Source organism: Drosophila albomicans, chromosome 2L, assembly GCF_009650485.2.
Source record: "Drosophila albomicans strain 15112-1751.03 chromosome 2L, ASM965048v2, whole genome shotgun sequence".
In the NCBI taxonomy this organism is placed as follows: Eukaryota; Metazoa; Arthropoda; class Insecta; order Diptera; family Drosophilidae; genus Drosophila; species Drosophila albomicans.
In genome coordinates this window covers 4,350,373-4,363,434 of record NC_047628.2, presented here as the reverse complement: position 1 = coordinate 4,363,434, position 13,062 = coordinate 4,350,373, and the positions used below count along the sequence as shown (strand labels likewise).

Here is a 13,062-nt window from a genome sequence, read left to right as displayed (position 1 = left end):
GCAACTTCTTAACAATTTAAAAAAAAAATCACCTATTATTAGCTTTAATGGTTATTTCAAAGTTGTTTGCTTTAATGAGTTAATTAACAAGCAGCAAAACTGAACGAAAGCGCCGTAGGTTAGTGGGTTATTTAAAGCACAATTTCTAAAGAACTGAAATATAATATCAGTTAATAAACACTATTATTATTAAGCTGTCTGAACGAAATATATAAATAGATGAGTGAAGAGGTATGGATGAGAAAGTACTTTGTCCGCACCTTTAGATCCATAAGCAGATCAACTTTTTGCCACGTGACAATTAACGATATTCATTTTCACAATTATTGTTAGTATACTGTCAATTGGATTGCAATCGATTCTGCACAGCTTCTGGATTTCCCTTCCAGGCTCTGAATTACTAATTAAATTCATTTAAATATTTACTTGAATTACAAATGCAAATTTGATGATCGGGATTTTGTAAGTACCAGCACCCAATGAAAACAATATGGATATTTCTGACATTTAATTCTATGCACAAATATATAAATATTAAGAAAATGTATATATAAAAAGTCAGAAAGGTACAGTCGAGTGTGCTCGACTGTGAGATACCCACTAACCATTTAGAATAAAAATAAAACAGTTTTCTTAATTTTAAAATATACTAAATTAATATATTGTAAGAATGCTAAAATATACCCAAGGTTAATATAGCATCACACAGAAGAATCCGGTTATAACGACGCCGCTGACGAAAACTCGATGACTTGGTGGGTCCCCAACAAACTAAATTGATTAAAAAATTAATTAGTTGTATTTTAAAAACCTATGGCAACCATAAAATAAACAAAATTTGATTTTTCTACTTTTGGTTAGTGGGCCTTTCGGATATATCGACGGTCCCTTGAAAGTCGCTATAACCGGATTCTACTGTACTTTTATATTTAAAATATACCATTGATAATACCAAATGCAATATTTGGTATATTAATATAGTAGTACATTTAAAATATAAACATATAAATAAATAAAATATAAATATAAAATAGTGCAAAGTAAGACCCACAGTAAGTAACTTAAACAATTTTTATCTGATTGCAACGAAAATTAGGAATCATAAAGACAATAGATATTATTGTCTGTACGAAAATTCGCGACTCTAGCTTGAAAATTACGACTGTATAACACTATCTCCTATAGTCTCAGAGATCTAGGTGTTAATGCGGACAGACAGATATGTCATACATTTCCTGCAAAATTATTATAAAATGTATATAAAAATGTGTATCGAATTGACTGTCAATGTAAACATCAAACATTAAGCGGTTATTTTTTTTTCATCTATTTCATGATTTCTGAAATGATCATGCCTTTTCGTAGAGCCCTCAGTAAATACGGACAAGTGCACCATTCAGTTATCTGCAACCAATTTTTTTGAATCTAAAGTCTTGATTGGAGATACTTCAAGGCACCAAAACAACTTATCTGTTTTTCGAATGTGCAGTCTTAGACCCTTTGCAATCCGAAAAGAAGTTACTGCACATCTTATCAATATCAGAAGCAGGCTGCATCGAAAATGGCATTTCCAAGAAGAGCCTCTGTCTTCGTGTCTGCCTTTGAGTAGACAAACAATGCAGAGTGCGGCAAGTCGAATGAGTATCTTATCATCAGAGCAACAGATTCGAGTCGGAGCACAAAAAGCAAACCCAGACAAATGAGCCACAAATACTGTGAGTAAAACCAAAAATTGAACAATACAAATGAAAAATGAATTGAATAGAAAAACACTGTCTGTGTGTGTCTGTGCGAACGTCTGTTTTGCGTATGTCGATGCAGTGGCACACACAGCTATTGACTCAGACTGCAACAATGTGAAAAACAAAAAGATAATTGAAAAATGTGGAAATTATCTGCAAGCAAAACAATCGACAATTGAATGAAAGACAAATAAAGGGCGCGCATTCTGCCACCTAGGGAGTAGAACATGCTTCAAGACTGTTTCCAACTTTCAGTTCGATTTCTATAGTAGAAGTAGAGGCCTGTTCTTACACCAACACACGCAAGAATAAACATGCACGCACAAAAGGCTTATCAGCGGGTGACGGATGACGGGTGACGGGTGACAGGCAACGGACTATACACGACGAATAACGGCACTGTGCTCACGAGCTGGTGATCGGCTTAGGTAGCCCGAGGGATGCGCTGTAGGTCGAACGGGCGCATGCGCGAATACGATCGTTGATTTTATGGCTTTGTTTTTGTTTTGCAAGTCTGAAGACTTTATGTAAACAAGATCATAAATGAGCGCGGATAAGCGAATGATAACACGATGTTCGACGCTATGGACTCAATATAAATGACGCCTCGCAGCTTCACAGGACATCAGTCGATTCCGAGACAACAATCGAAGCAGACCATTAACTATTGTCAGAAAATCAAGAACATAACTTTCATAATGCAAAGCTATCGCCACAAGAAGTTCGACATGAAGGTTGAACGTCGGCTGGAGACGAACATCGATCTAGTAATCAAACGGGAGCTGCTCTCACGCTCCAGTCACCTGGAAGATGAAGATACCAGCAGTCAGTGCTCCAGTAATTATACTGCTCCGCTGCTGAAACGTCGCCGCCTGAACAGCACAATTTGTGATAACTCCATTGGATCCGAGTCAGCATCCTCTTCGCACTCACTGCCTAATACCATCAGCTCGGAAAAAATGCGAGATATTTGCAAATATCACGGCAATATGGTGAGGAAATTTCCGAAAAAAGAGCGCTCGCCCAAAGACCAGGATCGTCGTAATAAGAACACGATCGCCTGCCGCACCAGCCGCCGAGTGAAGAAACTGGAACATCTTGTCGTCGAAGAACAGTACAAGGAGTTTAAATTGCAACATCTCAAGGTTGTTGAGCAGAGCATGCGAGCCCAAGCTTATTTTAAGCATCTCTCGGAAATGGTCAAGATTGACCAAACTGCCTCTCCAGTTCCTGCTAAAGCACAAGTTGCTGTGCCTCACAAGAATTTTAGTATCGACTATATCATCAACGGTATCAAGGGGGAGCAGTGTTAGTTTACCTTATCCTGTAAGAGTTTATTATTAGTGAATAATTTTAAAAAGCTTATGTTTAAGTTGTGGCTTAGAATCGGATAAGTTATTCTACCTAACGCATAATTTCTTTAAGAAATAAAAAGATTAAGTTAAATCTATTAATACAAAAAAACGTGTGTGCTTTATGGCCGGTAATCTGAAAGTATTAAACTTCATAAACGATGCACATGAATGTCAAAGATAATAAATTATTCTTAATATTAGGTGCAACATGGAAGAAGGCTACAGTCAAGTAAGCTAGATTGTCAAATACCCGCGCCATTTTCAATAAAAGTATTTCAATAAAAGCGAAACATTGCAATATTATTCTTTAAATATACTGAATTAATATATTGAAAAATACTAAAATATATCCGCTGTTCATATATCAATTCACTATTATATTCAAAATATACCATGGATAATAAAGTATATTGTCAACCAAATCGATCGTTTCTTTGCAAATAAAATCACTTTTTAATTTACAATCTACCAAAAAACCAAATTTTCAGGAAAACGTGACTCGAACTTAAAAATTACGCTATCACAAAAACTACGCCTCATTTGTGGGGTAGAAAGTGGGCGAAGCAAAAATTGTGGTGACACAAAAACTCTAGCTCTATCTCTTATAGGTGTTTATGCGGACACCGGATAGACAGATTCCAAAACGTAGGTGGCTCTCGGCAATTGAAGCTGATCAAGAATATTTATACTTTATCGGAGATGTTTAGCCGGCACAATGTTATAATACCCTTCTCTCCTGTGGGTACCGGGTATAAAAATTATTCAGCTCACCACAAAGCAAAGAACATTAAAAACTCTCCAAGTCATGCCTCATAAAATTTGTTTGCTTTGAGTTTCTGTAGAAGACCGTTGTGCAAAAAATGTTAATAATTTAATTTTGCAAACTATGGAATTACTCCTTAACTTTGCAGTCCCTTCTACACTAACCCTTTTTACACTCCTATCTCCTATCGTATATGGAGAGAAAAATTATCTTTGCGAATTATACATATATGACTTTATTTTCCTCCTAAAAACTTCACTTCAAACCTACTTAGCTAATAATAATCTAATAATAACAATAAATTACATATTTTATAACTACTACTTCCGATATTGTCTTTTTTATATGTATATTCGTTTTTTTAAGCGTGTATGTGTCTGCAAAAACAACTAAGATACAGATACTCGCTATCCATTTCTCTAAGAAAAGGGAAAACTCAAAAATTAATATTTATAAACAGTACTACATATGTATGTACTTATGGACAAATGTATATGCCAAAATTTGTATATGGTAATTCGGCATACTACTGCTTCCTTTAGTATACAATAAGAAGAATATACCACTTTGTCAACGAAAGCTATTAAAACCGACTGTTGAGGCCGGCAGTAATTATAAAGACTGTAGTATTTGTGGGTACCAAAATCGAGGCTCTAGCTCTAAAATTAATAAGAGTAGTTAAAAAAAATCCCTTAAAGTCATTGAGATCTAGGTGTTCATAATGACAGACCAACGGACATGGTTACAGCTGTTGCCGCTGATCAAGAATATATCATATATAGGATCAATAATGGATCCTTTTCCCTGTATACATACATTTCTTGTTGGCTCAAGTTATAACATACTTGAGTAGCCGGTATACAAATTTTACGAACATAACTTTAAACAAGTGGTAATGGTAATGGTGGTATCTATTTACTTTTCAAAGAGTTCCTCAAAGTCTGGGAAATTGATGCAAACTGTCGCTAATTATTACACAATGCCAAGTTAAACTGAAAATCAATGGTTCAATGAGCCAGACAAAACTCGATTAAAATGATTACTCGCCCGTTCATAAGGAAGTTTCCATATTGACTGCAGTTGCTAAGGTATAAGTGAATCTGGCTCAAGTAAAGTGCACTCAACTGTGCTGCGTACAGCAACTATCAGAGAGTGTACAATATATAGATATGTACATTAAATACCGCATAAAGTAAATTAAAGTTAATTAAACTCAAGTATTCATGTTGAGTAGACCGAACCCACGAAATCCATTAGTTGGTAATTAACTCCAAAGCTTTTGCTTTAGTTTGTTTCTTGGTTGGCATTGCATAACCGGCGAGCAGCAAATTACTTTTAATTTTCATTGTGGGCCAGTTGATAATGCTCCAAACTTCCTATGGAGCACGAACAGTCCACAAACAGCTTGTGGAAAACCCAATGTAAATATTTCCGTCGACAAACGGCAAAGGCAACCCAATAAACCACTTTACACTTGCACATACACTCGCACACTAATGTACAATTTGCGTTAAATGCCAACTGATTTCTTTGTTGCACATATCGTGGCTCTCCGGTTTCTTGCTTAGCATTGAAAACTGCACACAATTTTCACACAAAACAACATAAACAACAGATACGAGTACCAATGTTTATGATTGCAAAACTTTAGCTCAGCTCAGCTCAGCTTAGTAAGTTGAACTTGAGCTTTTCGCACTTTAAACCACATGAAGTCGAAGTTGCATGCGTGTCTTCCTCTTGCATTGTAGGTTACACTTTTTGCTCATGTTATTGTTTGTCGGGGTTTCGCAATTTTACTGCAGCTCGTTTTCTAAGATCTTTCCATCGGTTAGAAGGCTATTCTAACTATTTAATATATGTCCGTTAATATACATAATATGTATATAATATATGTAAGTAGGCCCAACACAGACGTATCCACAAGAGCTCGAAATGCTACTAATAATACTCGCATACCTCTAACAGTTGTAAAATAATGCGTTGTGGGTAGATCACAGTCAAGCACACTAATTATAGCTTTCTTACTCGTTTAAGCTTGAGCCTGATAAATAACTATGAAGAGTAAATACAGACAAGAGCAATAATATATGACAGAATAATTACTTTTCTTAGCTTAAATTAGATTTAATTCTTGATCAGCAACATTAAGAAATTTTATGTAGTCATGACCATGTCTCTAGCCGTCCATATAATCATCTGAGAGACGATGCGTTCCAAATTTGCTGTAAATGTTAATGCAGATAAAGTTTATTTCCTTGCGACCATAAATCTCAAAAATGTAGACATATACTGTGTACATTCCCATATGAAAATCGCTACAACTAATCAACAAAGATACAGTTAATAGTCAATTGCTATAAAAATGTCGCTAACTACACTTAAAGCATTTAACAGACATGCCCAAATCGTATCAGTTATATTTTGATGATACCCTCGCACAATTAATTATTTTCTTGGTAATCGTAAAATTCAATTGCCGTGCGTGCTTCTATTAAATAAGGAAAATTGTAGTTCCGAAAAACTTATATTTTTACACATTCAATTATTACAAGATAAACTTTTTCAATATGCTGCTGAAAGTGCACAAGTTATAATGCAGTCAGTACAGTAAATAAGTAACCACGGTGAATATTATATTTTCATATGCGATATTTTTATTTTCAAAGTCAACAATAAATAATCTAAGATTAAACTAATAACTAAATCACATTACATGGCTGTCATGGTACTTAATTCAAGTTGGGTACAACTCTTGTCTCATTGATGGGTACCAAAGATCATCAATTGCTGCGACAACGCCATTTGCTGTAGAAATTCTTGCTGCTGTGGGGGTAGCTCAATGCCAGAGGCGTTGAAAGCTGGCTGGAAAATCGCCTGCTGCAACAGATGACGATAGTAGAGACTGAAGCGGACCTGTTGCTCCAAGATAGCCGCTTGCTGGGCACGGTATTGCTCATACTGCATCGCCATGCGGGCGTCCTGTGCCTGTCTGGCTCGTCGGCTCAGAAGACATGCCAATGTGTTGCGATCGCGACGCTGCTGCTCCCGTGGACTGCGCTGGCGTGGTGTCTGGTTGCGTCGAACCATGTTGGCGTGATATGTGCTGCTCACAGGTGGGATTGGTGTGGGGCTGGTCTTCTGGTTGCTGGTTTCAATATTCTGCTCGTTGTCCAGCCAAGGTCGGAAAAAGCCATTTAACTGGCGTCTTTTGCAGGCAGGTGCATCTTGCGTAATATTTTCCTTGTTCTGCTCCAGAATCAAATCCACATCACGCTTGCGTTTCTGCGAGGTGAACTTCTTATGCAGATAACTGTCAGCGTTCAATTTCTGGTTGTGGTGCTCCATTTTTGCTCGTTGTTGATGCTTTGACGTTCAATGTCGGAATGATGTTGTCGTCCGGTTGATATCCTGTTTATATGCCACCGACTGTACAGATTCTCGGATCGCAGGTAGTTAGCCCCTTTTAGGTCGGGATCGGCATTGGGATTAACGCAATATTTATTACCTAACTAATCGTTGTTTTTGACAAATGTTTTCATAGCTGCTAATTATCCTGATCTACCTGTGACCTTCGATCTACAAATAACTTCGCGTCTACCGGAACTGGAAAGTTCGATCATCGCGATCGCATCTGAGGCCTAGCTGTCGCCATTACTGGTTTGTGATCCGTCTTGAGATACATGTGTTTTTTTTACCGCAATTTCTAGGAATTTGTAAAATATCCTAACCTAACATGAAGAAATGGAAAGATTTATACACAACACATTTTACATGGCTTGTAATGTTTAACAGGTCTTGAAATGATCCGTAATAGCTGTGCATTGAACTTAGCAATCTAATTTTTAATTGCTCATAAAACTAGTTATTACAGTATAGTTGCACTTATTAAATAATATTGCATATGCATTTCAAATAGTCGTAAGTATAGGTTTTGAAATTGTGCACAGAAGTTCACGTGATGATATGGTATTGCTATTGATCACGTTCAAGTCAAGACTCACGTTCCATTACATGTGAGTAGGTCTACATTGTTTCCACCTCTCATCGGATCTATTCGGGTGCTCTGGACGATATCAAGTGGTAAGAGCTGCTCTTAACTGGAACCCAAATCGTATTAAATCTACATACCAAGCGATTAGTCGTGATTTCATTTCGTGTTGTCAGTAACCTGACAATACTATGGATATTTAAGGTAGAATATTCATTTTGCAACAATAACAACTTAATACTGTAAAGTAATTGAAATTGTAATAAAGACGTCTATTTATGGTCAATTGAGTAGTTGTGAGAAATTAAATTATTATGTTAACCCCAACAGTCTTTCTTGTTATATCAAACAAAACTAGTTTCAAAGATATAGACTCGAATTTTTTAAATTATTCATTCACATTTTAATTTTAATATGCAAGTCATCAATTTGTCGGACACCTGAGACTAACGGCATATTTATTCTTAATCAATATTTATAAGTTACCACCCGCAACTCGATCAATGTTCATAGTAAATTTAAAAACAAGAATTAACTTTTCTATTTTTCAAATGCTGTTTTTTACTAAGACAAATTAAATTAAATTGTACCGATGTAAAATATTTTGATCTACCAGCCTACAACTACAAATATTTTCATGCAAAAATGTTGATGTTCATTCCCCGTAGATTATTTGGTCTAATCGACCTGACCAAAATTGTGATATCTTTTCCACAAAAGGTAATTAAAAAAATAAAATGTTATATTCATAATAATTTATTATTGGTCAACAGCAAGAATAAACAAAACTTGAAAAGTAATTACAGTGTCAATAAAATACTTAATAAAAAAGTAAAACTAACTAAAAACTAATTAAACACTTCCAATAACTATGTAAAGGAATAGTCAAGCGAGCGTTAAGGCGAATGCTTTAGAACGAAGGCATTTTAAAATCAAATTAATCCACGAAGGATTTGTCAAGTGAACATCAATGCGATCGCTTCATTATATGCGTCTGCTGGTGCTCAGGTTGTCCACAGTGCTGCAGCTGGTCACGGTAATTGAAACTGAGAGGAGCTTGTGATGAGGCCATTGCCTGTTGCAGAGCCCGCACATAGTAAAGACTCAGTCGGATCTGTTGCTCCATGTTCATTTCATGCTGCTGCTTAAATTGCTTATACTGCTGATCCATGGCGACTTCCTTGACCATTCTGGCTCGCCGGCTCAGAAGGCAAGCCAATGTGTTGCGGTCACGACGTTGTTGCGCCTTCGGGCTGCGCAGACATGGCCTTTGGGAGCGCACCATATTGGCATGATAGGTGGTCGCCGCTGTAGTGGGAGCTGTCTTTTGTGCTGGCTGTTCTGGTGAAGTTGCTTGTGGTTCATCCACCCAAGGGCGAAAGAAGCGACGTTTGGCGGGCAGCTCCGACACAAAAATCACATCATCTGATTCACCATCTTCGTCCTGATCGCGTTTACGTTTTAATAGTGTGAACTTCTTGTGTTCATAGCTGGAGGCATTGATGTTGTTCATTGTGCTAGTAGTATCCATGTCCTAATGACAATTTGTGTTATTCTCGTTTGCTGTCGCGTTGCCGACTGTGCAGCCATTGTGCTCGACATAATCTTTTATGCAACATTAGGTAATGGTTCATCAATCCAACGCGTTTCCCACCAATCCCTCTGCAGGTATTTCCCAATCAACTTCATTCATTCGAACGTGTGCCTGCACCTCGAACTAATCACCCTGCTGCAATCTACCTGTGAGTATGAGTTTGTTTGTTGTCCAGAGCACTGAGACCAGAATCAGATAGTTTGTATCACTGGCATGGCTAATCCGCCGGCTGCTGTTATTCGGGCGTCATAAACCAGTTGTCCTTTTTTCGGCTAACGGCTAACATTTTGCTAGTGATTTTCACTGGAAATACCTGTTGAGTGAGCAGCCCTCAACCTAGGTCTAGACCTCGACCAGACCAAAAACCCAAGTCGAGAGACTCCGTAATCCTGGCGCTCATATGGCCTATGCTGTCTACAGCCGGCTCATTGTTCGGCTTCCATTGTGACACCTGAAAAGTTTTATTGTTCCAGGCGATCCGCAAAACATTTATGACTTCAGCTTGTGAGATCTCTTTGCCAGCTGAAATGTAATTTCTCCCAAGGTGTCTCAAATGTGCTGCAAGTACTTCTCGATATACATAAGTCTGTACATATGTATGTATATGTATATGTATATGTATATGTATATGTAGTCATCCTCCATTCCACGTTAAGTGTGTGCGATCACAAGGATGTTAGATTTTTCATTCAATGTTCCCTGTTCTGTCCATTGATTTATGCAGTCACTACCGTCATCGTCATTTGCTATGCGGATTTATTTAAAGAGGGCTTGAGTCCAGTCCTCTACGAATGTTGAGTCAAGAAAAAACACTTCTTGCTTGTTATGCGTTTTATGAAAAATTGTTATATTGTTTTTTTTTTACAATGTTCAGAGATTGAATAAGAGGAATGGATAAAAAGAATGTAGTTCAATCATCAAAGAACTTCCAGGAAATGCTTTCTTCTGGGTTTTATACCTTCATACCATTTTTAATTGACACAATTTTGTATAATACGAGAATACCATGAATGAAACACATGTGGAAAGACTTTCATGTTAAGTTGATATTCTTACACATCGTCTAAATCTTCTATTTGAAATCGTTAAGAGCCTACGAATCTGTAATTTGACATATTAAATTCCTGCCCCATTTTAACCAGTTCTTTAGAAATATATTAGTTTACCAAATTATTAAATATTATATAAAGATCTACATTTATAATGTCTTTTATTTGATTCAAAAATGTGGAGCCGTTTATTTTCATTCGAATTTAAGCTCTGTAGCATGCAATATGTCATTCGCGACAATTATTTCTATCGCTATATTTATAGTAAATAATGATGGTATAAAATAATAAGTCTCCTCCCATCTCTCATTACTATAAATAGTAAATAATGATGGTATAAAATAATAAATCTCCTGAAAAATTATTATCAAACCATATACATATGTACATATATCTATATGCATTTATTTAATTTCTTTTTAATCCCATTTTGATTTACGAACCTTAATTAAATGCTAGTTGGGGTATTTAACTTTTGTTAAAGGGAGAAAGTGCTGTATATGTATTATTTAAAAGTGTTGTATTTAATTAAATAAATTATTCCGTATTATTAATTCGAACAAATGTAAAAGTAATAAAAATAAATGCAACATTTTTGCACGATTTTACGTTTTTTATTTAAATAACAATATTGTATTTTTTACATGTTACATTTAAGTGAGCGATCACTTTTAAAAATATTGCTTAGACTGATTTGTAAAACAATTTTCTTGGAGCCGTTAGTTCTGATGATCACTGAAAATCAGCTGGTTTGACCAAAAAGATCGGTTAAAAAAAAACTGGGAATTGGTTTATTTTATTATTATTTTATGTTATTATTTTTATAAACATTTTTAAGAAGAAAGTTGTTTGGTTATAATTAGCTATAGTTTGAGACGATCAACTAAATTCTATATCACAACTAAGATTTCATTCATCATGTTGCAATCCTCTAATTCTCCAACGAATTATAATTAAATCTGATCTATTTTTTAGTATCACGACAAATTTAATTCTCATCAAATAGAATATTAAATCTTCATTAGGGTTGAGAGCTTTCAACTATCAAACAATTTAAATGAGAATTAAATATGAATTTCCCAATCAATCCTATAATTTCCAATGCTTTTTCTAAAAACAAACTATTCAATATCGACAAGTACCAATAAATATCCGAAATATATGAAAAGAAAGAAGAGTCAGCTGAAAATCTGTAGATTTAAAGATATAGTACTAAACTAATACACACGCAATGCTTCAGGGAAATCCCAATAAATTTCCATTCAATTGTCCTTTGCGACTAAGCAGAGTCGAGATTCTGTATATCTCTGGCTCTCTGAAATGGGATGGAACTTAATGAGCCAGATTAACGGTAAGCGAGATAAGAATCCATAGAAATATTGGATAGTGCAATGGGAACGGACCTCATCAAAGAACATTCCGGGCGCAGACACAGGCGCAGGCGCTGCACCAATGGATGTCTTCTAGTGAAACAGAATTCTGGAGAAATACCAGAAAATTTAAAATGAGCCACAGGCAGACCAGGCAGAAACACAAAATATATTTCGTGTAGGTGCGAGCCAAGAACTGTTGAGCAAATGAAAAATTAATTACAAAGGACTTGAGCATACGATTTTTTGGGCTAGCAGGTAGGGACGTACAATAGATGAACACACTGAAATATTCTGGAACAAATCCTTTTCTTTTTATGACAATGCAAACCTTTTGTCAACGAAGTTTTTCTCATAAACAAGACGCAGCAGCGCACCTTAATGATAATTTGGGCATCTCAGGTAGAATGGCTGCCTACATCGGTGTGGACTGGACCAGGGACTAGACCCCTATATAAGCAGCAGTTGCGCAGCAGAAGGAGCACAGTCAATCGACAAACATCAACGTAGCAACATCTCGAAATTGTATACTCAATCTAAATCTAAGAAGATGGCACCCTCACATATGGATTATCTACACAACGTAAACGCGAAGGTAATTGAGTCGGAAAACGAAAAGTACAATACGGGTTGCTACAAGCATAAGAAATTTGGCAAACGCATCAGTAAGGATGATGTGCCACCAACTGCAGCTCCACTTTTCCGTCCATACGCACTCAGCGAGAATACGCCGCGTAAACGTCGCCAGGAGTTACAACAACCGCATTTGCTGTCGCAGTCGCACCCACAGCATCAACTCCCACCCACTCCACCAACAACGCCTCCACAACTGCAGCCACAGCAGCACTTCCAGACACAAGTACATCCAGAGTACAAGTACCAACAACATCTCCATCAACATCAAGCGGCGCAGTTTTATGTTCCCACGAATACGCCAACTCCGACGCCAACGCCAACACCCGTGATCAACCATCAGGCTTTGGCTTACGTGCTACAAAAGCAACGCGCTGTACTCCAAATACGTCAAATGCTCAGCATCAATCCCGATGCAAATACCTGGCCAACAGAGTTACGCAATGCCCTGTACTCCATGATGCAGCAGTAGGTGAATGAAATATAAAACGGGGTAACTTCATCCCCAAGACGGTGATTTGCCTAGCAACCAGTGATATAGTAATTTAAGTGCCGTAAGATATGAGAA

The 13,062-nt window shown here is 36.7% G+C and overlaps 5 protein-coding genes across 5 annotated transcripts in view; 3 read left to right on the top strand and 2 right to left on the bottom strand.

Annotated features, from left to right (window-relative positions):
- The window catches only part of LOC127565354 (thymidylate synthase), a 97,249-nt gene that overhangs the window by 1,151 nt on the left and 83,036 nt on the right, over positions 1–13,062 (top strand). The window lies entirely within an intron of this gene.
- LOC127565358 (protein Mabiki) lies at positions 1,322–3,359 on the top strand. The gene has a single exon (XM_052003415.1). It carries the CDS (start codon positions 2,342–2,344, stop codon positions 3,053–3,055), a length of 714 nt encoding a protein of 237 aa, XP_051859375.1. The 5' UTR covers positions 1,322–2,341; the 3' UTR covers positions 3,056–3,359.
- LOC127565360 (protein Mabiki-like) lies at positions 6,430–7,208 on the bottom strand. Its single transcript, XM_052003417.1, has one exon. It carries the CDS (start codon positions 7,203–7,205, stop codon positions 6,618–6,620), a length of 588 nt encoding a protein of 195 aa, XP_051859377.1. The 5' UTR covers positions 7,206–7,208; the 3' UTR covers positions 6,430–6,617.
- LOC127565090 (uncharacterized) lies at positions 8,816–9,361 on the bottom strand. The gene has a single exon (XM_052002176.1). It carries the CDS (start codon positions 9,359–9,361, stop codon positions 8,816–8,818), a length of 546 nt encoding a protein of 181 aa, XP_051858136.1.
- Positions 12,412–13,061, top strand: LOC127565361 (RNA-binding protein 33). Its single transcript, XM_052003418.1, has one exon. It carries the CDS (start codon positions 12,412–12,414, stop codon positions 12,964–12,966), a length of 555 nt encoding a protein of 184 aa, XP_051859378.1. The 3' UTR covers positions 12,967–13,061.

What these genes read in the sequence shown, in the direction of transcription:
- LOC127565358 (XM_052003415.1), top strand. Translation starts at nt 2,342, where the DNA reads ATGACGCCTCGCAGCTTCACAGGACATCAGTCGATTCCGAGACAACAA.
- LOC127565360 (XM_052003417.1), bottom strand. Translation starts at nt 7,205, where the DNA reads ATGGAGCACCACAACCAGAAATTGAACGCTGACAGTTATCTGCATAAG.
- LOC127565090 (XM_052002176.1), bottom strand. Translation starts at nt 9,361, where the DNA reads ATGAACAACATCAATGCCTCCAGCTATGAACACAAGAAGTTCACACTA.
- LOC127565361 (XM_052003418.1), top strand. Translation starts at nt 12,412, where the DNA reads ATGGCACCCTCACATATGGATTATCTACACAACGTAAACGCGAAGGTA.